This window comes from Anguilla rostrata, chromosome 3 (assembly GCF_018555375.3).
Source record: "Anguilla rostrata isolate EN2019 chromosome 3, ASM1855537v3, whole genome shotgun sequence".
NCBI classification, from domain to species: domain Eukaryota; kingdom Metazoa; phylum Chordata; class Actinopteri; order Anguilliformes; family Anguillidae; genus Anguilla; species Anguilla rostrata.
In genome coordinates, this window is record NC_057935.1 from 6,834,275 (window position 1) to 6,861,638 (window position 27,364).

General features: G+C 49.4%; 1 protein-coding gene across 1 annotated transcript in view; it reads right to left on the reverse strand.

The window, feature by feature from the left end:
• nrxn2b (neurexin 2b) overlaps positions 1-27,364 on the reverse strand; it is a 655,074-nt gene that overhangs the window by 281,801 nt on the left and 345,909 nt on the right. Inside the window, exons 15-18 of the mRNA XM_064325221.1 lie at positions 25,019-25,138; positions 23,711-24,107; positions 2,158-2,480; positions 494-613 (exon numbers count right to left, since the gene is read on the reverse strand). Of these exons, the coding sequence (XP_064181291.1) occupies positions 494-613; positions 2,158-2,480; positions 23,711-24,107; positions 25,019-25,138 (960 nt within the window). The remainder of the gene's footprint in view (positions 1-493; positions 614-2,157; positions 2,481-23,710; positions 24,108-25,018; positions 25,139-27,364) is intronic.

Consider the following 27,364-nt stretch of genomic DNA (forward strand, 5'->3'; position numbering starts at 1 on the left):
GTTGGAAATTTAGCCTATGACGATTTTAAGTATTGGAGCACCATTCTCCCTCAACAGGTTGACACTGGCATACAGCATATCACAGAGGGGAGATATTTAACATTAAACTGATGTGGCAAATGAACTCAGGGGTTTATAGAGTTTCACTGGCGAAAGAACCTGAGAACGGAATATCCCCCATTTATATCCACTTACTACACGATGAGAAGCAATCTTTGGCGTTTAGATCGGATTGACATTGATCCCAAAAGAGAGCAGCTAATGGACTTCAGCATCTCTGCGTTGGGTTTGAAATGTGTTCACAGAAGCAGGGAAGCCGGTGGGCGCAGCTGCAACCTGAGGGAGCGGCCACAAGGGCGGCGGCAGAGTAGCAGTGTCAGAGAGAGAGAGGACAGGTAGGGGGGCAGCGGGTTCCTCAGCCCAAATCCTCGACCCCCACCCTCCCCACCCACACAGCCAGCCCCCGGTAGTAAGGAGAGGGGGGGGCACTCACGGTCGCTGCAGTACGAGCCCCCGTAGGACGTCATGGTGCAGTCACAGGAGAAGCCCTCCCACTGTTGGAGACACACGCCCTGATTGTAGCAGGAGTCCTCCATGCAGGTCGTACTGGGGCCTGGAGAGGAGCAAGCACAGGCGGCTTCAACACACAGCTTCAACACAGGCTTCCAACACACAGCTTCAACACACAGGTTCAACACACAGCTTCAACACACACTTAAACACAGGCTTCCAACACACACTTAAACACAGGCTTCAACGCACAGGTTCCACACACAGCTTAAACGCACAGGTTCAACACACAGGCTTCAACGCACAGGTTCAACACACAGCTTCAACGCACAGGTTCAACACACAGCTTCAACACACACTTAAACACAGGCTTCCAACACACAGCTTCAACACATACTTAAATTCAGGCTTCCAACACACAGCTACAACACACAGTTAAACACAGGCTTCCAACACACAGCTACAACACACAGTTAAACACAATATGCATTTTACCCTGAACTTCTCATTTGCATAAGGAACACAAACAGGAGACACAAAATCTGATGTTTTATTTTGTGTGTCATTTCTCTTCTGTGGAATTTAGTTTCAGTTTTAGTAACATCGTTATTGGACCATCATTTCTCCTGTGTATACGGACTGTGAGGTACGAACCCGCTGTACACAAGCTAAACAGGTAGCGTTTGATAATGCGATTTGGAGTAATTATCTCAATGAGTTCATTAAAAAGCGCACCACACGCCCAGTTTACTGAATCTGCCAGCGCTTCAGTCTGATTGAATTACCATCCTGGCACCAAAAAACGGGTCTCTCTCAAATGAGGGCTGCTGGTTCTGCCCCAGAATAAGCACATTTTAAACAGGGTTAGTCATGTGTCATTAGGGACAGTTTTGACTCAAACCCAGATTAATCTACTTATCAAAAAAACATATCCATAAAATCAAACTGAATGTGTAATGCCTCTGCCCAAATGCACGCCAAGGAAGGTAACACATAACACCGCTGTTTAAATGACAGTGCCTGTCTGGAGCCTGTCTGGAGCCTGTCTGGAGCCTGTCTGGAGCTTGTCTGGAGCACTTTGAGCTTCAGTGTGAGTTTGTGTACATATGTGTGTGAGCATGTGTGTGTGTGTGTGTGTGTGTGTGTGTGTGTGTGTTTGTTTGTGTGTGCATGTAAGCGTATTTGTCTATGTATGTGTATGCGTAGTGTGTGTGTGTGTGTAGTATGTGTGTGCATGTATGCGTATTTGTCTATGTATGTGTATGCGTAGTGTGTGTGTGTGTGTGTAGTATGTGTGCGTGTGTATTTATGTGTGTGTGTGTGTATGTAGTATATGTGTGTAGTGAGTGTCTGTGTGTGAGTGTGTGTATGTAGTATGTGTGTGAGTGTTTGTGTGTGTGTATTTATGTGTGTGTGTGTGTGTGTACCCCTCCCTCCCTGTAGGGGCGACATAGCTCAGGAGGTAAGACCGATTATCTGGCAGTCGGAGGGCTGCCGGTTCAAACCCCGCCCTGGGCGTGTCGAAGTGTCCTTGAGCAAGACACCTAACCCCTAACTGCTCTGGCGAATGAGAGGCATCAATTGTAAAGCGCTTTGGATAAAAGCGCTACATAAATGCAGTCCATTTACCATCCCTCAGTCACTCACCCTCACAGCCCCTCTCCACTTGCCCCACCCTGTGGAGGGCGTCTGCGATCAGGTCCGGCAGTCTCCCATTCAGGTCCACTGAGGCCAGGCAGCCCTGGTACCCGTCCCGGGACGCGATGAGTTTGGGCAGGGTGTTGTACCGGCTCTTCACCACACCCCCGATGTACAGCTCTCCTGAAAAACACAGCCGTTTCCAAACAGTCACAAAACACTTCACCACACCCCAATATACACCTCTCCTGCGAAACACAGCCGTCTCCAAACAGTCACAAAACACTTCACCACACACAGAGCCGAAAAAGGGGGTGTTAGGTGTAAATTCCCTTCAGGCAAGATTCACACAGATATCACTAGTTTCATTTAGCGTGATTTAATTTATTTGTTTATTTGACAGGGACACTGCACATTAAAAACATTTCTGTAAAGGTGCCAGGAGTTAGCCAGGAAGGCTAACGCTCATCTGCAGTCCCCGGGCTACACGTTATGACTGTGGGAGGAAACCTACGCGGACACGGGGAGAACATGCAAACTCCACGCAGAGAGGAGGACTTTTTTTTTTTGCTTGTTGCAATGACTGGTTTTCAAACCCGATTCAGACAGAATGAAAACCCAGAGAGAGAAGGCGGAAGTGGCCACAAATGCACTGTGTGTATAACAGCACTTCCTGTCGCCAGAGAAAACATTCCGGAACATTACAGAACAAGCCTGACTATCCTGAAGAAAGAGCTGGATGGGGAGAAATGGAAAAGAAGATCATTTAATTCCAATGAAGTGGATTGTGTTCCACTGAAGACATTTTGGGACGGCTCTTTTTGTCCCAAGTGAAGAGGGGTCACGACAGGGCCGAAGAAAACGAGGGTTAGTTTTCGGGAACGCTGATCAATACTGTACCCCCCCAGAAACAAACAGCCTGCTGGCTCAATGCTGGGCCCACAGCACAGCACACGGAGAGACGGCTCGCTCCAAACACGCACCGTTTCAGACAGATTTAAGACCCCCCCCCACCCCCCCGTGCCCCAATCTACCAAATCTCCCCCAGTCTCCCAAACTCTCTTCCTTGCTCCCCACCCAACACCCTTCTTTTTCTCCCACTCTTTCCCTTTCTCCATCTCTCCCTCTTTCTCACTCGCACTTGTTCTGTCACTCTCTTTATTCTCCCTATCACCTGCTTCTCTCTCTCTCTCTCTCTCTCTCTCTCTCTCTGTCTCTCTCTCTCTCTCTCTCCCTCCCTCATTACTAAATGTGTGTGTGCCAGTTTCAGAGTAAGTTTGTGTGTGTGCGATGGGGGTGGGGGGAGCTTTTTTTTCTGAGCTATTTCTGAGTGGAAGAAATCACACCAAACTATCACTTCAGACGCGGATTCTGAAGTGCCACAAAAAACCAGCGACTCATTACGCTCTGTAAAAAAAAAAAATAACACGGTAAAGACGCCGTCCCAACCGGCGCTGAGGATGAGGATGCTACCAGGAACCTATGTGGTCAGTACATTGTGACCTGGAAACTTAGTAGGGCGTGAGGGGGATGCACCAAGAGAATGATTTGAGAGAATGAAACGATGAGAATAAAATAGAAATGAGCAAAATGATTCAGATGTGATCCTGACCTCTGAGCACATTACCCAAGCACCGATGGGGCTCTGGAGAATTACACCAGAGCCCACTGCAAGACCGACTGAGGAACAGAGATCGAAAAGCCATCGAGAGCCTCTGTGACCTTTGACCTCGCGACCAGAAAACTGATACGTTTCGGATTACCGCTGAGCTTGACATTTGTGTCAGATTTAATTAAAGCCTACCAATAAGCGGCCATGTCAGTGACCCGGAAGCGCTGACGGGACAGAAAGAGGGCACACGTAACAGAGGAAGAGCCCCTTTTACTGCACCTTTCACAAGAGGCACGAAAATACTCATCCTCACCAAATGAAATCTGTGAATACTGATCAGCTGCAGGCCGGCTGACTCACACAGGGCCACTCATTCTGCATTTTGCTCCTTTTATTAAAACGTCGTCCAGCACGAATGCCGTAAGACACAAGGAGAAACAACACGCAATTTTACCAGAAAAAAAAAAAAAAAAAACATTAATAATGCACCATTTGACTCGCAAGGACAAGACCATGGAAATGTTCGGAAAATGAAACTGGAACGCCTGACAAGATTATCCAGTAAAGGATACACAAACACAAGCAAGGCACCAGATCTCCTACCCTACAGTGGGGGGGGAATCATTCAGGGACTGGGGGGGGGGGGGTTAGGGGTTAGGGCGGGTCAAAGTTCAACCATCATTCGCGTTCTATTGCGATCGAATATGGACCCCAGGGGTGAGCGTTTATTTGAATACGCCAAGCACACGCGGTCGGCGGATATCCCAACGAAGACGTAAAAGCGTGTGGTGCTGCACGTCCGACGAAATGCCCGCCCAGGGTTTTGGTTTCTCATAAACCCATCCTGGGAGCCGATTAATTATTCATGACGCACATCGCTGGGCGTTGGGTTACAGCAGTGATTCAGGGAATGGACGCACACGTCTGAATGCCTGCCAAGCCCACACCGGTGGGTAAGGTAACCCCGGATGTGGAAGGTTTTTTTTAATCAATACCTACAGATTCATTATGGCAAACCAGCCTAGGGGCCTTGTATATCCAAAGATACTTTTCATGAATTGACCCCGCATTGATTGGCTGCTGATGTGCGTTGGCGCGGTGAAATATATTTTTTTGTAGGCAGTAACGCTGATGATATGCAGCCTTTTGACAGTTTCGTTGATGGCGGGATGTAAATAACCACGCCCGTAAAAAAGGGTTTTGTTGGCGCGCGACCCAAACGCATGGGCTGAAGGAGGGCAGAGAGAGAGATTTATGCGCCGAGGAGCTCCAGCGTTCTGACAGCGGTGACAGCGATTCGTCTCCATGACAACCCGGGAAACCACAGGAGGCCTCCCGGCGAGCGAGGCGGTGCAAAGGATGCTGGGAGTTATCGGGGCAGCTGCGACTTGCCGCACAGACTTGGCGCTGATCGACCCAGTTTGACGACTAGGGACTCTACCCCCCCCCCCCACCCCTCTCCCTCCTTCCACAGGGTGTCTAAGGACCTCTTTTAAATGAGCTTGTCAGTAGCTTTGGTAATTGAGATTTTAATTGGACTCCTGTCTTTCTTATCACCTGCCCCCCCTCCTCCCTTTAACACACCCCCTTCTCTGTAGCATTATTATATCATGCATTACTCAAGTCAGCAGAAATACTCGAGGTGTGTTGTCCCCCACACCGCCCCCCATCCACCCCCCCCCACCCCCCACCCAGCCGAAAAAGAAGCTGACCTCAGACCAGTTCTCCTCCGCAACAGGCTACCTAACGGCCGCGAGCAGTCTGTGAGAGGGGAACCAATCACAGGACCAATCCGGTCAGCGAACCGCAGGGGACTCAGCGAGCGACAGACACGGCCGTAACCCGTAACAACCTTTCCAGAGCGCCGGTGTGTGGAGCCCGTACAGCCTCACACCGGGCCCAGACACCGCCGTCCCCCAGGGAGGACACCGGGGACATGGCTGTTTTTATCATTTCCCTTTTTCCTCAGGTGTGAAGGGATGAGAACGCACCAGCGAGTGAAATTGAGAGGGGCTGGAATGAGCTGAGCTCAGCTTACAGGTGCACAGAGCTGCCCCGTCTGGGGGAGAAGAGGGGGGAGGAGCCGCATCGTTTCATTCTGTACACTACCTCAAACGAACCCTGTCCCCAGGTCTGAGCCCCTCAGAACTTGTGTCCCAGAACACACACGTCCGCACGCACGCAGACACACACACATCACAGAGTCAGTCAGACATACACAGTCACACACACAAGATACACACGCGCACACACACACACACACACATATGCACTGATTTGTTTTCCTTATTTCCCCGATGATCTCAGCCAGTACAGCAGGTGAACAGTAATGTTGGCATGTGGAGATCTGGTTGCACAGCTACAAGGTCTTCTGTCCCCTTTCAGCACCAACAGGGCCGGTTAAAGCACAGGGCCGGGTCGAGCACAGGGCCGGTGAAAGCACAGAGCACAGGGCCCGTGCTGCTCTGAAACGGGCACATGCAGCACGCTCGTCCTGTAAAACCCACCCCCACACCCAAAACACCGCGGACCGGATCCCGTCAGCAGCGGGGGGGGGGGGGGGGGGGGGGGCTGAACTGAACCGGCGGCAGAGTCTTCAGGAGCCTGTCACCGTGTGATGAAGAGGGACTCTGCGGACTAAAAAAAACACGAGCGCGTCTGTCAGCGGAAGCTCGGAGGACAAATTCGGCGCCCGAGTCTGTTGGAGGGCAACGTCCCCCCACCCCCTCCCTCCGGGGTTCGGTGACAAATGAGACTGAGAGCTCAGTCGGTGTGGTCTTCATTGTTCCCCCCCCCTCGCCCTTTCTATCGAGCACATCACAGATCAACCGCCGCGGGACTGGCACCAGCGCCTAGCGACACACAACAATGGCTCGCGCATCGAGCGCGCACGTGATCCTCGAGAGAGCCTGTGATCCTAGAAAGCGCACGCGAACCTCGAGAGTGCACGTGAAGCTCGAGAGTGCATGTGAACCTCGAGAGCGCATGTGAAGCTCGAGTGTGCACAGTGTGTCACCACTCACACCATTAAACCCGCGAAAGCTTTCCAGTATCGAGGCGCCAAAGAACTGAGTTTTACACAAAGGAACAGGAGAGCTGCTTTCCAACAGTCCCCTGCTCTCATCAAGCCCCTGCATTACTGGAGTGGGACGGGATGGGCATCGTTTAGACCAATACTTTTAAAATAGCACTGGGGCTAAAACGGTGCGTGAACCCACACTTTCCTTAAAATAAATAACAACATAAAAGAACATCTTTTCATTGCAAAAGGCAAATACTTTGAACTATTTAATTGCTGTATTTCATTGTTTATATCATACTTTATACTTTATTCCACTTTGCTTTTGGCATTTTGACCCAGCATGGAAACCGGTGTCGTAGCAGTACCGGTACCGGGGTCAGTACCCAACCCAACCCAACCCAACCCGATGTTCCTTTCCACTCGCCATCCCTCTCTACCCATCCCGTTCTCCAACAGAACTCTGCAGACCAGGCGGACACAACAGCCGTTCCACCGACTACCAAACCAAAGCCGCTACATTCGCCCACATCCATTTCACCACTTCTTACCCTGGTAAACCCCCTTTCCAATAAAATACAGCAAACAGTCTGTCATTGCCTGGAAACGAGATTAAACGGAAAACACAGAATCGATAACCAAGGGCGAGGCTCGACTCAGATGAAGGAGTCCCTTTGAAAACTTTTCTACTCCTGCACCAGAGTTTACAGTTTCCCTCTCCTCCAATCAATGAAGAACAAAAAAAAATGAGGAAAAAAGAAAAGAAAAAAGACTGTTGACCAAAGGCAGTTCTGGACTCTCAGGTCAACTTTTCATTCCTCTAAAAACTTTCCTTTTCTATTGTACCTTACCCTGCCAAGGACAACCTTTCTGTTTCCTGTGAGTGATGAACAAAGTGCACTGATTTAAAGACGGCACAGCTTCTACACATTACAATGTGTGTGAACGCATGCACGATGCAGAGACAAATGTACCAGTGAAGGATAATTTAAACTGTTCTGTGCTTCCAACTTTGTGGCAACAGTTTGGGGAAGGCCCTTTCATGTTTCAGCATGACAATGCCCCGGGCACACAGCAAGGTTCGTATAAAAATGGTTTTGTCGAGATCAGTGTGGAAAAACTTGACTGGCCTGCACAGAGCCCTGGCCTCAACCCCATCCAACACCTTTGGGATCACTTGGAAAGCCAACTGCGAGCCAGGCCTAATCGCCCAAACAGTGCCCGACCTCGCTAATGCTCTTCTGGCTGAATGGAAGCATATCCCAGCAGCAGTGCTCCAACATCCAGTACAAACCCTTCCCAGAAGAGTGGAGGTTCTTATAGCTACAAAGGGTGGGCCAACTCCATAATAATGCCCATAATTTTGTACGAGATGTTGGATGTCAGGGGTCCATATACTTTTGGCCACGCGGTATACGTTCACACGTGTACAAAACCGCCCATCTCTCTACCCAACTTCCTGGCTTCAAAGAGCCCACAGAACACAGGGCGAGAACAAAAAGACAAATCAGCCCCGGCACTCAAAGCTGCCTCTTCCATAATTTATACAGAGAACTGTGAAAAAGAGAATGAGAGAGAGAGAGAGAGAGAGAGAGAGGGGGGGGGACAGAGAAAAGAGCGGGGTCAGAAGACAGAGAGATGAAAGGGTCTTTTTCTGCTCGCGCAGGTGAGAGAGAGAGAGAGAGAGAGAGAGGGACGGCGCGGTGCAGTTAGTGCGAGCTGTGAACATGGCCGTGTGGAGGGCAGACGCTCAGTCCATTACCCAGTCAATCAGCGCTAATGAGCACCTCCACCGAGATGTGCATTAAGAACTTTTATCATCCTTTTAGCACCTCTCTCTCTCTCTCTCTCTCTCTCTCTCTGTCACTCATTCCTCCCTTATAAAAAACTGGAAGTGTGTCATTCATGCCTACAGAATATTTCAGACTTTTTCAGACGTGGGAATGGCGTGGTGGTGACGGACAGCGGGGAGGGCGTAAGTGCTCGTCTGAGATTTAAGTACGCTCCCGCGTGAGGGCCCGGCTGCTCCCGCTGCGTGTGCGTCAGAAAATTTCAGAGAGTCTTGGCGGGAAGACCGCTGCTTTTGTTGGATTGCAAAACTGTCGCGAAAATCCTATTCATTGCTCATATATATAAAGAAAACATATATGTACTATCAAAATAATAGTACTAAGAGATGGGGAATATAAGAGGGGGAATGGAAGAAGATGAAAGAGGAAGAGAATTATGTCGGCAACATGCAATGATGGGAACAGTGGAACAGGCTGTGCATGCATGTACACTCACACGCGCACGCACAGACACACACACACACATGCACGTGCTGCACAGACACACACACCACACAACCACACACAACACACCATGCACACACAACACAAACATACACACGTGATACGGTGCAAACACACAATGCACGTGTGCACACACAGCACACGACACACCACAAACACAACCAATGCCACACACACCACACTCAACACACACGCAACCACATGCACACACACACGTACACACACACACACACTCACCCACACACTGGGACCCTGCACCACCACGTACACACATTACACATCAGCAACACAACCATGCACACACACAACAAGTGCATTTTCATGATGGCGCTGAAATTCAGACTGGTAATAAATTAACCCCAGCAGGCTCTGTGGGGGCGTGGCTCCGCCCCCTCTCCCCGGCCCGCGAACGCCTGAGCGGCCAGCCTGGCGCGCGGCCGCGGACTCCGCCGTCTCCTGGCGACTCCGCGCGCGCGCCGCGGTCGATAGCCATCACGCCGGAGCCCGCTGAGCGATCCGGAGCCAATCAGCCGCAGGCGGGGGCATGGCGGGCGCATCCACGCGCCCGTTTAGCGTCTCCCAGGGACGCCGGGTCGGGCCGCCCCCGGCACGGCGGGAGCGCGTGCCTGCCCGGAGGACTCGGCCAATCACGGCACCCCGTCACCCAGGACCAGCAGAGAGACCCCCCCCCCTCTCTCCTCCCTCTCCTTCTCTCAAACACTCATTCCCTTTGCCACTCTGTCTGAAGAGAACGCGGCTCCAAACCGATATACAGGACCTCAGAATGGGGTACGGTACAGAAATCTTTGCCATTGTAATAAGGGGGGGGGCCTCTAATCTTCTCGCTGATTAAATATGCTTTCATGCCAGTACAAAGGGGCACAAAAGCCAAGCAGGGTTCCTTCCTGTATTAGCTCTTGGAAAGCCTTCCATGTCGAATGTGTTACTATTGACTGCCATTGACTGTATTGTTTTGATATATTCTTACAATGAGACCCGGTAAGAGACAAAAGTCAGAAAGGGGTTTCACCAGGCAAGAGAGAGTTCTCCAGAGTCACACAAATGATCGTTGCTCTCACTGACTGGAATGTAAACAAATGTTGAGGGTGGCAGGGTAGTATAATGGGTAAGGAACTGGTCTTGTAACCTAAAGGTCACAGGTTCAGTTCCCTGGTAGGACACTGCCGTTGCACCCTTGAGCAAGGTACATAACCTGCATTGCTTCAGTATAAATCCAGCTGTATAAATGGATGCAGTGTAAAAGGAGAGCAAGTCGCTCTGGATAAGAGCGTATGTTGAATGCAAATGTCACACATAATGTCAGACAAAAATAAATGTGAGCAGTTTCACCATCCAAACGCAATTTCAAATGTGCACCTAACGTGAGCTCGCGATTCATTTAAAGTTTTCACAAAGTGGTCCACGGGCACTGGTGAATAGTCAAAATGAATAAATCAAACTTGCAGTCACTGGCTGGTATACTCATGTTCAGTACATCCAGTCAAACCCAGTGGCTGTTGTCCTCCTAAGCAATGTGTTTCTAACATTTTAAATGGATCTCTGCAGTGCATTAGCTCGAGTGTATTTTTGCTCTTGCGATACAGCACTTGTCATTGATAATGGGAGAGATTATCGTAATTAACGGATTTGAACAAGCATAATTATGTTATAAAATTAAGCTATATCAGTCATTACAAAGAGGTCAAGGTCAAATCCGAAAAGAGTCATTGTGTTGGAGAAAAAAAACCACAAAGAATCAAATAATTGTATAAATGTGACACTAATTTCCGTTTAATATAATGGGATCTAAAACAGACACAATGAGATTTTAAAGTACCAATTATTCCCAAATCAATGAGCCAGGCGATACTGAAACACGCCGTATTGTTTTTCTAAACTCAATATGGCAACCAATTAGGCACAGATGTAAGGTAAAGAATATAACAAACAGCAACAGAAGTGAATGCATTGTGCAAATTCATCCGCACTTTTCTGATAAGCATTATAGGCAATATTCTGCTGCACAATCATTCACAAAAGAACGTCTTATTAATAAAGCCATACAGCAGATAGTAGAGCTGCTCCAGTATAAGAACCTCTTCATTTAAAGTAGTAAAGACCTGCCTTTAAAAAGAACCATGGTGGTTACAGGAAACCCAGGGAAAGTATCTGGTTTGACATACAAAGCACTCATACAGCAAGCGTCTCCAAAAAACTGATCCTCCTTTCCTCCACTTCCACCTCCTCTCCTCCGTGCCCCGGATGCCAGTCTTTGTGTCCTCCCTCCCTCCAGAAGAGAAGAGAGAAGAGAGAAGTGCACAGAACTCGTCTCCTCTCCTCCTTTTCTCTACAAATACTTCCACAAAAGAAACTACAGTAGTACCCTAGAGGCGCATCCATCCCAGTACTTTTCACTCCACCCTCCTTTCCTCCACATACTTCCGGGAACGAGACGAGTGGTAGTGGGGGAGTGGAGGAAAGGAGGTGAGGAGTAAAAAGTATATCCGCCGGTTAAATAAATTCTCTCTTCTTAAAATCAGCATCCCCCCCCACCCCCCCACTTTTCTCCGTCCTCGGTTTGTAATTTGCCGCTCGTCCTCCTCGAGTCGCAGCGGGTTACGAGCACGTAGCCCGGCGCGTCTGGGAGAACCGGAGGCTCCACGGTCCCATGGTGGAGAGCTCGTACGGGTCAGAGGAGCGGCGCGTCTCCTCGGCGAGGACGCCCGGTCATCGGCGGGCTCCGGGTGCGCCACAGTGGAGGAACTAACGCGGCGGTAACCAGCGGCAACCAGCAGTTACCAGCGGCAACCAGCGGTAACCAGCGGCAATCCGGCCTGCTTCAACCCTGCTGGGGCGCAGTGTGTAGCGGCAGCTGCCTTTCCCTGAAGGAGCCGCTCGTACACCAACTGCCGATAATTTTTCAAAAAAATATATTAATTCCCCCGATTCCCCTTCGAGGGCACTGAGCTGAGAGCGAGTAACCACTATTAACTGCTAATCTTAGTAGGTTTATGCAGCTGGCTTTTTTAATCTAGGGTGTAAGCCTAGAGCCAACGCAAGACAGATAATTGGTCAGAATGATTAATGAAGGCGGGGGGAAAGCCCAATGAGCCAATCGCATCCAGCTCCCGGGAGAAGCGTTTTACACGTTAAGCGTAAATAGACTTATACTGTACACCCGAACCATTTCCAAGTCTAGAGAGCAAAAGTGAGACCATTAGTTTCTCTGGTTTCTTTAAGAAAGCTGTAGTGCAAACACGCCGGGAGGTTTATGATTAAAAAACACACTATTTTTCTTGAGCATTTCATCTTCATGTACCAATACAATTACCTATTTTTATAATAGAAAACCACTTATCAGAGAGCACATTCATTTTGTTAGCACAGCAATTATGGACACAGAATGCGCTTTATGTAAAAGTCTATGGTGTTCTCAGCACAATGCTGATTATGATGAAAAGCACAGTGTTTGTATTTGCTAGCCTTCTTATTATTCTGACTTCCACCGCCTTCCCCTGTTCTCACACAGCCTGGTTGTTTCACAGAACAAGGAAAACACTGGTAGAGAGGTACGCAAAATGGAGCGAATTTCATGTCAGTTGGCCACTAGGTTGCTCTACACGGGTCAACTCAATGCAATAATAATTTTGGCCCCATTTGAGTACTTCGATCATTAGAAACTCATTAGACCTACAGTACCTCCTCACAAAGAACACATCTGCCCTTCCAGTCCATTATACCTCATTTTCTGCAATTTTTCATTTTCTAAGATAAGAAACATCTCTCTCTTCCTAGACAGTCTGCCTGATGTTCATGGAAATGTGGCATGCACTATGTCTGGAACAAGATCTAAAATCTAAGATTGGGTTCCTGTCTCAGAAGGTCTGCCTGAAAAACACCCTTTTATTAAGCACTTACATAAAAATCTGTGATGTCATAATTAGCTCTCCCTCTTTTGTGCAATTTCTTTGCGTGTGATGGTTTGTGTGCAGAATAGTATGTGTGTGTGTGTGAGAGAGTGTGTGTGTATGAGTGTGTGCCTGTGTGAGATCGTGTGATGAAAGTGTGTGTGTGTGTGCGCGCACATCCAAGAATTTGCATGGAGATACATACCCTTGGACATTGTATACTCGCACGGGAGAATAACACACCGCCCACTGCCTGATTATAACTTCCTATCTGCATGAAAAAGTAGGACTGGACCCCTCTTTCCCAGTCCCCTATATGTATTAGTCTGAAAGACAAGAGACCAATTTTCTTTGTGCATCAAGCTCATTTCTCTTTGTGAGATGAAAACGGAGCGAGGTTTAATAGGCCATTAGAGCAGAAAGTCCCGAGCTTCATAAGACCCTCGCATTAAGTCCCGAGTTTCCTGGGTTCCGCTGCCCGTGATTGGACGGCGTGCAGCACGGACAGTGCGGACAGCGCAGGGGTGGGGGATGGCGCTACGCTTGGCGCCAGGCTGTTGATGGAAAGGCCTTGCTGCCCCCGCCTGGTGAATCAACGGCGACAGTGGGGGGGGGGGGGTTTCTGGACGGGGATTCAGACGAGAGGCACACAGTGTGTGTTCCTGTGGCTAGACAGCAGGCTGTGTGTGTGTGTGTGTGTCTGCGCTTGCATGTGTGAGAGAGAAATAGAGTGTGTGTGTGTGTGTGTGAAGTGTGGTGCGGGGAGTGCGCGGTGGTGTGGTGTGTGTTGGTGGTGTTGAGTGCGCATTGTGAAATGTGGTGTAGTCGGATGTGTGTGTGGAAGTGGTGTGTGTGTGTGTGTGTGTGTGTGTAGTGTGTGTGTGTTGAGTGCGCATGTGTGAAGTTGTGTGTGGTGTGTGTGGTGATGTGTGGAAAGTGTGTGTGAGTGCGCGTGTGTGTCTGCAGTCGGTTGTATTTGCAGAAAAAGGCATCTGGCTGAGCTGGCGGAGCAGAGAAGCTGTGTGTGAAAGGAAATCACCTTCAGACTCCAGGACCCAGCGTCTGCACAGCCTGTTTCACTTTAACCCTTCAAACGCTGCCAAATACCTCCCATGAACGTCCCCTTCCTCCCACACACACATACGTACACACACGCATGCACCCACACATGCACACGCACGCACACACACATGCAGACACACACACATGCACGTGCACACACACACACGCACCCACACATGCACACGCACGCACACACACATGCAGACACACACACACACAGTGCACACACACACACACGCCACATGCACCACACACACATGCACACACACACACACGTCGCACACACACACACACAACACACGCACTGCACCCACACAGCACACACACACACATGCAGACACACACACAACACAACACAATGCAGACACACACACACACACGCACCACACACACACACGCACCCACACACACACGCACACCACACACACACACACACACACACGTGCACACACACACACGTGCACACACACACACACACACACACACACACGCACACACAGGCACGCACGTGCGCACACACCGTACCCTGAATCGATACTGAGCCAGCATTAATCGCAGCAGGGTCAATGTTGGGATTCAGGCAAAGCCTTCGAGCAAAGAAAGGGAAAAAAAAAAAGTGAGGGAAAAAAAACAAACCCCTCTCTTTGCTGCATACAGAGTGCCACTGAACTACACGACATGGCCGGCATTCTGATGAGGCCACATCTCACCAGAGGAGCTGAGCTGGCTCACACAGGCAGCAGGAAAAAAAAACAAAATGAGCATCGCCTGAATATTTATGGAAAAGTTTCAGCAAGCTCGCATTCGCCCATTCCATTTAAGCGGCGACACAAATTACACACGCGCACGCCGGCCTCGTTCACGCCCGTCGCGTCTGAACAAAAAAAAACATCATGATCCGGGATCCAAGAAACGTGTCATTTTCTCTGCCCAGATAAACCTAATCTGGCCTAATTTATTTTAATGCGCCATTGCGGCGCGGCGCGGTGCGGAGCGAGCGCCGTCACGTCGTTCGCGATCGATGGCGTGAGCTCGCGTCCCTGCGTCCCTGCGTCCCTGCGTCATACAGTACACAGCACACAGCACAGCTTCGGATTCCCTGGCGTTGAGACGACGCTGGAGGCGTCTCCTTTTGCTGGGCTGGAATATTTCAGCTCAGGGGATTTCAGGCAGCTTCTCCCAGGAGCCTTTCATTTAAATCAATCCAGCCCATAAATAGACTCATTTATTCTGAAAAAAAAAAATAAAAAATAAAAAAATATATATATATACATATATATCTATATATATAAAAGGACAAGAGACTCAAAGCACATCCAGAATCAGAAAAGCATCTCTCTCTCTCCAACTGGAGATTTTCACAGATGGGGGTGGGGGGGGGGTGACATTTTCTCTCAACACGAGCTTTGTCTCTTCAGTGCCAGAATCACACCGCGGTTTATAAAAATCTGTTAAACTAATTTTCAGTTGCACCTGACCATTAAAAAAAATAGACGTTCGTTAAAGGGGACCACGGTGAAGATTCAGTTTGGACAGATCTGGCTGTTTACGTCTGGGCTGGGACTTGTGAAGAGCATTTCTCCCAACTTTGCCATGAGGACAAGATTCACGCTACCAATGTGTTTACGCAATGTTGAAGTCTCCCGGTGATCCTGGGCATCCCAGATATTCTTCCACACCACTAATTACTGCCCTGGGGCTTTAGCTCAGCTTCCAAAACTCCTTACAGCGCATTAAAGTAAAATGCTCTTTCATCCTCTGCTCAAGATAGCAACCACCCCAGTAACTGTTCATAATGGACCCCATAAATATGAAACACTTCTCCACCAATCATGAGAAAGTCAGTTACCCTTTTCCAAAAAACACTGAGCCTCCTTACTGACTGTAACTACAGCAAATAAATGCTACTAATATGCAAGATTCAGAGGATAATGAACAACCGCTACACTTTGTAACTCATAGCTACAGTGATGTTCTAGAACCTCTGGACCACCTCCATAGACCAGATTCAGGATTCCATTCCTGTGGTCTTCCACTGAGAGTGGAAAGTGCAAATGAACCTGTATTCTGTGTTTTCTGGTAAACGTGCAGTAACTGAAAACAGACATGCTATTGCTCTGTTAGCATGTTTTATTTAAACCGATTATACGCTGGCACAAGGCACTTACATGAAATGAAATCATATTTTGGTTATGTTTTATTGAAGATATGAACAAATAGGGAGGAGCAGTGAATACTGCATGAAGATATATCATTGACATGCTTGTCTCTGAGTTATCCATAATTTATTTGATAGAAAAAATGAGTGATGATAAACACAGACATTATCCCTACTGCCTTGCACTTCTGTAGGCCCTCTGATCAGACACACTACCACCCTTGGCCGTGTGTGTGTGTGTGCGTGTGTGTGGGGAGGGGGGAGGGGGTGAATAGGCTGAGGAGCCCCACCCTGAGGCAGAGCTTCCGAGAAAAGGTCTTTAAAAACCTTGCATTCCCTGGGATGTATGTGTAATGCTGCCTCTGCCACCTACAAGCATGTTCAGATGTAGAACCAAAAAAAAAAATAAAACAGATACAAATAAACAAAAGCATCATGTGAATAAGTTTAGAATACTTTTGGCTATTATAAAGTTTGCTTTGCAGAAATAATTATTTGACCGCTCTTGCTTCTTCTACACTAGCTTGCACGCTTTAAACTGCTGCATTGCCATGACGGCCATAAAAACAGGAATCGTGCGCCATACGCATTTCTGAAATGGCCAACTGTCACATTCAGAAAGAGGCCGTTTAATAAGACTTCTGCCTTTTCCTGCAGGCTGGAACCCCAGATTTCCCCTTTAGGGAGCACTGGGGTTCAGTGTGAAAGCGTTACACGCCGAACTGCACTGGGCACAATATCCCCGTTTCCCGATTGGGGTTCTGACTGTGCCCCGCAGGGCGCCAGCCAATGAGAAGCGTTCCTCTGGGTCACGTGCCAACGCCCCCCCCCCCCTTCCCCATTTAGGCCGACGCCCAGAGGTGCGCTCCAGCCCTCCGAGTCGATCCCCAGAAGCGTCTGTCCCCCCGTTTTGGGAGCGTGCCCCCCCCCCCCCCCCCCCCCGGATTCCCGCTCCCGTCTGCTAACGGCTCGAACCCCTGCGCCGCCGGCCCCGCCGACAGCTGTCACTCCATCCGGAGATAATCGCCCGTCACCGGCGGGCTGTCAGAACGGTTCATTCCTGCGTTTTCCGGAAGCTTCCGCGTGGCCCACCGACTCTGCACAAGGGCTCGGGAGAGCCAGCCCCCACAGGCTCCTGCTCCTCTGCTTAAATATATTTCTACATTTCACATTCTCTTGTAAACACCAATTTCCGCCATATATTTAAAAAGTGCTCCACCGCAATAGACGTACGTGTACAGACGTCACAGTGCATCCATTATGCCTAATGCAGCCCATAACATATACCTGCGCTGGCTACCGTCTACTTCAGGAAGCTGGTCAAATTTCTCCTTGATTTTGTGGGAACATTCAATCTAACCCAATACAGCACTCTAAATGTCACAGAAAAAATTATTAAAAAGTACTCTTTTAGGTCACACACAGCACTTTTCATTCATTTCTGTCCCTGCTGAACGTTGCCGTTCTTTATAAATTTTACTTTATAAACTTTTATTGAAGCAGGCCGGTCAAACACAAACTCGATCGTCAGGGCACAGGGAGGTATGGCTCCTAGGCTTCAGCTCAGACACCACATTCGACCTCCTCTTCAAACAAATCACTCAGAACTTCACACTGTAAGATTAGCAAAAGCTTTTTCTAGTGTATTCAGCAAACACTATTAACACCTGATTAATACACACAGCTGATCCAGATAAATGTTTAAGGCTTTCGTTTTTGTACACTTTCAAGCCGCAATTTTCATAGTTTTATACTTGTTATAGTCAGCAACTAAGCTCACCTCATCCTCACTTCAATCCCTTAATGATGACTGTGCAAATACTGTACACAGCGCCTGCTTCAGATGCTAAAGCAGACGCTTTATTGATGATTCGGTCGTCTCGGCAGTTTCGCGAGCGATTTTAAATAAAGTTTCTATCCTTCGGGCTGCGAGCTGTCCTGCGTCGACACGGTAACGGCGAGCAGACAGTCGGAGCCACGCCCGGCCCGTCTCCGCCCCCGTACTCTCCGAACAGCCGCTCTCCACAGCTGCTGTCGTTCTGACAGCACGCGCCAATCCCACCAATCCCAGCGGGTCGCCTGCTTCCGTAACGAAAGCCTCAGAAACAGCCACGCGCCCCCCAGGAGAGAGCCTGGACGCGAGCGAGCAGAGCGCTGGCGAAACACGCGAGAGAGAGACGGCCTGTTCTCCGGCCGCTCGACGGCGCCGCCCTGCAGGCGAGGAGGCCCCGGGGAGTCCGCTCGCCGTCGTCTGATAAATACACCCAGACGGTTCTAGAACAGGGCTCTCAAACTCCGGGCCTGCGGGTTTGAAGTCACTGCTGGTTTTCGTGATTTCCTTTCGACCGGCAGCTGATTTAGGCCTTGGAAACGAGGTGTGCAGACCCTTCAGCCAATCGGTGACTTAAATTAAGCACCCAAGTGCAGGAACACATACAAAAAACCAGCAGACACAGACACGACGGCCCTCCAGGATTTAGAGTTAGAGCGTCCTGTTCCTGAAGGAAGCTGGGGCTCTACTTTTAACAGCACAGAATCTGCACACCTGACAACTGTAGTTACACAGGGAGATAGCTCCCAGATACGACTCCGCGAAGGGAATCCAGCCATGTCTTTGTGCGAATTAGCATCGCGGCACTGCAGGGAGCATGATTTCGGTTGTATTTGGTACTGAGGAGGACGTGCGGTAGGGTGCGGTAGGGTGCGGCAGGATTAAGCAGCTGTGTGTGCAGTCTCGGCCGCGATTCGCATTCTGAGGTGAGTTGTCCCTGGAGACGATGTTGGCAGACAAACAAATAACTAACTAAACCGAAATACAATATGCAACATACAACAAACCTGTCTCATGGACTATACTGAACTTGTGATCTAATTCAGTATGCAAAGTTATAAATCTGTCTGTGTATTTTTATGTAATTATATCTTTGTAAATTGTGCAAAATGAATTTTTTTTTTTTTTTTAAATGATGCTGAGCTAACAGCTGCCACTGAAAGGCTGGTCTGTCCACTCCGACCACCGCTGCCAGCCTTTCGGTTTGATGCCGTTTCATCCAGTCTTGGACCGCCTCTGTTTGGCGGACGGATTCATGCTTGGCACGGACGCCACGTTTGCCTCGACCCATCGCAAACTGACCCCCTGTGTGTGCCATCCGCGTTTCAAAGCCGAATCCACAGGACGAAAAGAAAAATGAAAACGCGCATCTCTTTCCCCCTCTCTCTCTCTAACCCTCCGACCTCTTCCGCTTTCATTCCCGAGAACAAACGACGGCTTTCAGGCGGGCGGCTCTCCGTCCGCGAGCCGGTCGAGGCGCCAAGGACACAACGCTCGTTTGTGTCTGAATGCAGACTGCCGCCCGGTGCGCAGAGCTGACGCAGCACCTGCGCACGCAACTTAGGCTCGCTAAGGAGATGCTAGCCAGACACCAGAGAAGTCAGTTTTCATCGCGAGCTAATTCTGTCCCGCACAGGGGCAGGGAAGGGCGCCCCCTAAAGGAGAAGCTAGCCAGAACCAGAGAATCGTTTAATCACGGTCTAATTCCGTTCCGCAAGGGGAGGGAAGGGCTCCCCCTAAATTGGAGCTAGCCAGGATGAAGACTCGATTTATCACGAGGTATTCTGATCCCATGGTGGGAGTCGATCAGCGGGCCCCACCTTGCTGAGGTCCAGGTGCGCCCCGTTGGATGCTGTACGGTTCGAGTCGCTTGCGCTTGTGCACGTGTGCGTCCGACCCCACTTGTGCCACGGTCGTGAGCGTTGTCCGAGTTCCTCTGCGACGGCCCGTTGCCCAGGTCAAAGACGTAGTGGACAAACCTGCGAAGCGTTATAATGCGTTATAATGCGTCATAACAGAACAGAAATCAGCTTTAGAGTTCAGCTTACTCAGAGCGACTTACGCAGCACATCCTCTGCATGTCAATTTATCCAAAACACATGCGTTTTTGAGGTTGTTCAGTATACACTTGAAAAGTGACCTCTTGAGACAATTCAATTAATCGCAGAGTGAAAGATCAAAGTTAGCATCGACTAGATGTGTTCATTTCTATTGGCTATACTGTATATTCTGTATTCTGTGCATGTCAAAAAATTAGCCTGTACTTCCTTTTTTCCCCCCCCAGTCACAAAACCATGCTGAGAATAAAATCAGTATGTGGTTAAGGTATATTACAGCAAACTGTCTGCAAATATACGATATGATTGGCCCACTAAAATTCAGGGCCTTGTAATGAGTCGGCATTAAGCACAGTCAGACCCGCAAGGTCTTCGAGGCTAGTGAGAGAGGCTCTTATAAAAGCATTTTATTAGTTTATCCCCGCAACTATAATTTAACAAGCACTTGTAATTAACGTTCCAAACTAATTTGGACCTGCACCGTGGAAGTACAGCTGTATTCCGACGCCCCGCACGTACAAAGCTGAAAACCATCGCATTTCCGAGCCGTTTACACCAAAACGTATCACTTTTTTAAAATCATGAGCGGCATTATCTCACAGAACCGAGGAGCTGGTCTGGGGCCTCGCGCGCCTGCCTTTCGCCACCGGCGTGTAAACGGGCGAACGTTGAGGCGTTAACCGCGAAGCCTCGCTTTGTGTAGCCGAGCTTGCTGGGGAAAACCGCTCTACAAATTCCGTCCATTTACCCATTCACCACACACAGGGTCTCTACAGGCAGGCAGGCTCTCTCAGCCAGGCACTCAAACTGGGTCCTGGGGGACCCTGCTTCAGTCCAGCTGAGCCCAGTTCCACCGCCTAACGAGCTGTCAATTAAAGCGCACTCCGTAACCGTGGCTACATTATGTACGCTTGATTGACTGACGCATCGGCTGATTGATTGACTCATTGGCTGATTGAATAATTCATTGATTAGCCGCCTGACTGACGGACAGGCAGAGTGACGCTGGATTCCAGCGTGCTAAAGCCGCATACCCCCCCGAGGCCCCGTTTTGAGTCATTTAGCTGCGCAGATTCGATCGTCAATCGAGTGTCCAGCGAAATCCGTGATTCATAATCCGTTCACGCGACGCAGAAACATGCACAGCTCTAGAGTACTGCCACACAGCACGCTCAGGCTGTTCCTTATGGCTGTGCAGCTGCACCGGAACACCCATTTATATCCCTCTTCTCTCCCAGGGTTTCATAAGGGGGAAATGCGCAGACTGCAAATTCAACAATTCATCAGCTGGGTTGTTAAAAAAAAGCGACAGCAATATGTGAATCATTTAGGCAAAAAAAAGCCGAAATTCCATTAATGCCCACACACCATTAACATGGGTTGTGTTAATACCCAGAAATAAAGTACAGTCATAAAGATCCACCTACTGAAATATAGGTTACCATCCACATTAATAATTGAGCCAGTGTATTAAAATATTGTGTAAAACAGCACAGTGAACACACCGCCAGAGACGCTGGGAAACGGGTCTTAAAATCGATGGGACCGGAGAGCATTATCGACTGGAATAAATAACAGGCAAGGTGCTTCACCGACACGAAACGCTTAATTATAATAGTCATCACCATACCAACTGATGTGTAAAGCATTCATGCTCAGACCAAGGTTGCACCAGCGCCGTTGAAAGACCAAGTGCACAGTCTGGCACTGTGAAAGCGGTTTCAGAGACCGAACAGAGCCAACAAGTCCAAACAAATTAAATAACAAGACAAGCTACACACAGTAAAATGTGCAGCGATAATTCAACTCCTAGCAGTTAACATTTGGCCCCAATGGGACCAAACAGAGTTGTTTGAGGGCATCTGTTTGGTGGAGTTACACAGAGCTTAACAATGGGGATCTTGGGATGTTTGGGATTTCTAAATGAAACATGCATATGTATGATTTAGGCAAGCCATTAGGCAATTGGCTTATTAATATGCATACACAGAATGTAGGGACCGGCAGTATGCTCAAAACTAGTATGAAATCCATGCAGTTCATAAGAACGAGCTCTCAGTTTACTGGAGCCTGACATCTGTTTATAGTAAAGCGGGCTTTAAAAAAAAGCAAATGAGCGGAACCTGACAAAGTTAAATCAAGCAAAAAAATAAATTGCAGTTACCTTAAGAGATTCTGGGTCTGGCTGGAATGAAAACCTGCATATAAGTGGATCCCAGGTTCTGAGTGTCTAAAGACTGGAAGGGGGGGCGGGGGGGGGGGGTGGGGGGTGGTGATGAAACACGATCGTTTCCCCCACATTAGCGGGCAGACTGTTAGCCAGTTACGCAGCACAGATCCACACCGCTTAATTACGATAAGAAAGACTTCCTCCCCGGCTAGCCCCCGATTTCCTAGCGATATTACTTTATTGCGAAATGAGAACATTAGATTCAGCCCAGTGAGCTGCTTTAAGGGACAGGCATCATTTATCCTGCCTGTTCAATAAAAAATAAAAAAAAGTACAATAAAAACCTTGATGGATGCGCAAGCTTTTACAATCTCTCACCTGGCAATCTGCTCTGTAAAGTAAGTCAGCCGCGCTCTACTGGACCTGAAGAGAAGGCATCTGTGGGTGTTGGGGACCCCACGCTGTGCAGACACTAAACCACGGGGTGGACAGTCTCATTCCTGGAGGGCTGGCGTGGATTTTCACCACTTACCGCCGGCGTTAAATAAGCTAATTAGTTGTACGCGGCGGGTGGTTCTGAAGTTCGGTCCTAGGGGACCCCCCTGCGCATAGTGGTTTTCATGCGAACTGATAATCTTGCTCGGTTAAGGTTGCTGAACACATGTGTTTAAGTTCTTTCACAATCGCTTTTCCTTAAACTTGTTAACACAACGCAGGCTTGGCTCGTTATCATTTACTTAATGAATTATTCATTATCAATTACAAAATGGTTAGTTTTAGTAGCCAATTAGCAGCCTGGTGATTCACTCCACTCTTTAATTTGATTGTTTAAAAACTTTTCCCCCTTTCTTTATGCAATCATCTGCAATGTCGCACAATGTATAAATGGGGCTTTTATTCTTCATGGCACGCATACTGCGATTTCTGACAAAATAAGGCTTAACGGGGAAAAACAATCCCTCAAAACATGACGTCACTCACCCTTTAACGAGCTCCACCACGATGATGTCACTCACCCTTTAACAAGCTCCACCCCAATGATGTCACTCACCCGTTAACAAACTCACCCATTACCAGCTCCACCACGATGACGTCACTCACCATTTAACAAGCTCCACCACAATGATGTCACTCACCCTTTAACCAGCTCCACCCCGATGATGTCACTCACCATTTAACAAGCTCCACCACGATGACGTCACTCACCAATTAACCAGCTCCACCACGATGATGTCACTCACCCTTTAACAAACTCACCACAGATTTAATAAGTCCCCGAGCGTCACCACCCTTAACCAGCTCCACCCCGATGATGTCACTCACCCATTAACAAACTCACCCATTAACCAGCTCCACCACGATGACATCACTCACCCTTCAACCAGCTCCACCAATGACGACTCACATAACCCGCTCCACCACATGTTCTATTACACCCACCGAGCGCACACCTGCACTCACGGACGCCTCCCTGGAGCTCCACCACGATGAAGTCGCTGCCGTCGCCGCTGTTGTACAGCAGCAGGCCGTCGGAGGAGGTGGTCTTGAACTGGAAGAAGAGGTGCATGGAGGCGTAGGCCTGCAAAGTGGCGAGCGCCAGGTAGCTGCCCCTGGTGCGGAAGGTGACGGGGTCGGCGATGATGTGGCGCATGCCGATGCGGGCGTTGAGCTCGCAGTAGGAGATGTCGCCGTTCTTGCACTGGTCCAGGTAGGGCACGCCGTTGACGGACAGGCCCTGCAGGTGCCCGATGAAGTTGGAGGGCACCACCGAGATGAAGCGCCGCTCCGTCATGATGCCCGTCTCGATGTTGTGGAACTCCAGCCGCGTGTGGGCGCCCGTCATTTGGCCTGGCGGGGGGAGGGGGTGTGGGGGGCGGAAGGTGCAGCCGTGTTCTACGTTAGCCCCCCCCCCACTTCTAAGCTACCCAAAGCCCATTACATTAGGCTCAGCGCTACAAGCGTTCAGTGTGTTACGTGGCTATATGTCATGCAGGTAAGCACTCGTCAGCCGGCAGCATAATCACTGACCACACCACCCAGTTACACTAACTCGCCACACCGGACTCGCTGAGCCCAGGAGGAGACACGTGTCGCTCTGGCTCAAGCAGGTGAGTCTTGTGCCACCTGCCACACCAGTCATGTCATGTCTGTTGCGCAATGAGATGCTGCCATCCGGGCTGGCTGGAACCCTCCAATTCCTTGGGGGCCCTAGAGGTAATTACACATCACCCTGATGGGCTACCAGCCAAAGCCATCACTGGCGTGATCCGGATCAGATACCAATCCGTACACTAGAACAGTGCCATAATAGCATAAGCCACCCAACAGCCTCCAAAATGTATACCACCTTCCTCCACTAGGATGCATGTGGTTGAGTAGGATTGAGCGGACGGACATATTTCTGACCACAAGTAAGGCTGAATAAGGTTTGGCCTTCAGTAATGTTTAATGAAGTGAGGTCAAAAATTAGACTGACCAATATTTAACCATTCATGAGTCTGAGTGAGGTTTGGCTTTCAGCAATACTGCATAGAGTGCACTCGTAAATAGAGCTGACTGACACGTGGCCATAAGAGAGGTTTAGTGAGGTCGGACCTTCGGTAATGTTGTGGGACGTGTAGCCACGAAGGAACGCTGATGAATATTTGACCGCGAGTGCGGCCGAACGGGGTTTGGGCAAGACCGAGACCGACGTGCTTTCGATCACCCGCCCTCGTGAAAGATTCAAGCGGTCCTTCGGTCCGGCGGCGCGACCTCACCTTCGACGGTCACGTTGTCCACGGAGAGCTGCAGGTTCTTCCCCCGGCGCACCACCTTCACGGCGTGCCACTCGTTATCGTTCAGCTTCTGCCCGGCGAACAGCGTCTCAGGGCCTTTACCTGTGTGTGGGGGGTGGGGGTGGGGGGGGTGGGGGCGGAGAGAGTGATGTCACCTACCTGGCCAGAATGTGGATTCAGCACAGCAACGCACAGGGATGTGCACGACACCAAGGAGAACACCTGAATTGTATTACTTGCTGGTGTACATATACATACACACACACATGCAAAATCTCACACCTTTAAAAACAGACACACACACACACACACGCACTCACACACACACACACTCACACACACACAGAAAAGCATTTCGCATGCAGATGCAACCCTTTCCACTTGCACCTGCTGATTGATTGCAGGCTGCCTCAGCTCGAGGGTCATCCATCACGCAGAGATGCAGAGAATCTGATGTCAGATCTTTGACTTAAACGGCACCTTCGCATGCACACACAGCCGTTTTCCATCAGGTCCCCAGCAGTTAAGATCAGAAATAATGAAATGACTCCGACATCACTGCTTGTCTGAGTCTCTAGGCCACCAAATCACACTCTGATTGGCTGGCATTTCCCTCCACTTTACTCTGGGTGTCCTTCTACAATCCAGAGGGGGGAGAGAGATGGTGTGAGCTATGGCGAATCAGGAAGTTCCTATTTATGGCGCATTCACAGCAAGGGTCTGGGCTCTACCACAACTCAAAGAAGCACAGGCCCAGTTATCAATTTTCCACAGACCTCCTTTTTGCAGGAAGTGTGTCATTAAGAGTCCTCCTTTTTACAGGAAGTATGTCATAAAGGATGCTCTTTTTTTACAGGAAGTGTGTCATAAAGAGTCCTCCTTTTTACAGGAACTATGTCATTAAGAGTCCTCCTTTTTACAGGAAGTATGTCATAAAGGGAAGTGTGTCTTTATAGGAAGTGTGTTGTTAAGAGGGCTCTTTTCATGAGGCAGCCAGTAAAAACAGCCAGGCTCTCGACTCACAACGGATTTATTTATTTATTTCTTTCTTTTTTTTGCTTACAGTAGAGCCTTGCTTACAGCTACTGACAGCTGAACTGACAGGAACACGTTTGAGAGGCAGGCTGAAAAATGATTTCACATCTCAGCTCGGCACCGCCGAGGTAACACGGAACAGGGGGCACGAAGGCACACACTCAACTCACTTTAACAGAAGGAAAAAAAAGCGAGAGAGAAAGAAATACGCGGGACCTCAGTCAACGGCGCATCAACACAACTCCGACTTCACCGCAGGCTGCGGCGGCGTGAAGCCCGCTCCTGATAAAGCAGCGCCGCGGCGGCGCGCGGGGTTCTCCGGGCGCTCGGCAACCCCTGACGCACATCCGCCAAGGCGTTGGTTTTTTTTTTTTTTTTTGTATGGCGCTCGAGTTTGCAGATGTAAAAAAAAAAAAAAATTGCGTGTGACACCCCAGACGGGCGCTCCTCAGCCCGTTCATCAGGGTTCGACGGGGCCCTCGCAGGCTTCCGGACGCTTCCGAGGGCTCGTCTTTTTAACGACGCGTGGAGAGAGGCGGGAGGTCGAGGCGTTCCGACACGAAGCACCGGGGGGGGGGGAAGAACAGAGGGAATGAGAAATAAAGAAGCGAGACCGGCGGAGATAAATGACCCAAAAAAACGCGTGGAGACTCCGGTGGAAACAGCCAAAGAACCGCCGAGAAATGCGACAGCCAATAGGACAGGCCAAGGGACTTGACTGCAGCCAATCACCTGCTCTTAAGTCCTCCTGCTGTATGATGTCACACTCACAGCCCCACCCCTTTAAAAAAAAGTGGGACATTCTGTGACACGGCGTTTCTCCATTACTGCCGGCTCCCCTTGTTTTCCGGTGTGCTACTTCAGTCCTCCGCTAGAGGTCGCCACTTTGTCAAGCCCCTTTACCATCCATTAACCATGCCTGCTAATTCCTGTTTAGGGTCGCAGGAGGTGCTGCAGTCTATCCCAACATGCATTGCCCACCCTCCCCCCCCCAAAGTTCCCCACAAATTCCTAACATGAGCCAGTCCATACAGAAAAAAAGTGCTCCTTTGCCTTTCATTAGTAACAGATAACAGGCGCAGATCAACGCTCACCGTATCTGAATGCAGATGAAGGTAATGGATGCACTGCAGAATGACGCATCAGACAAATGGAAGTAATCAGTCTGACTTAAGGTGTGCAGACTGCTGAAGCTGCACTTTACTTCTCTCCATTAGTAAAAAAACACACCTCAGGCAACACCTTCCTCAGGTGCTGGCATAATGAATCTCTAACGAAGAACAATGCAAGAGT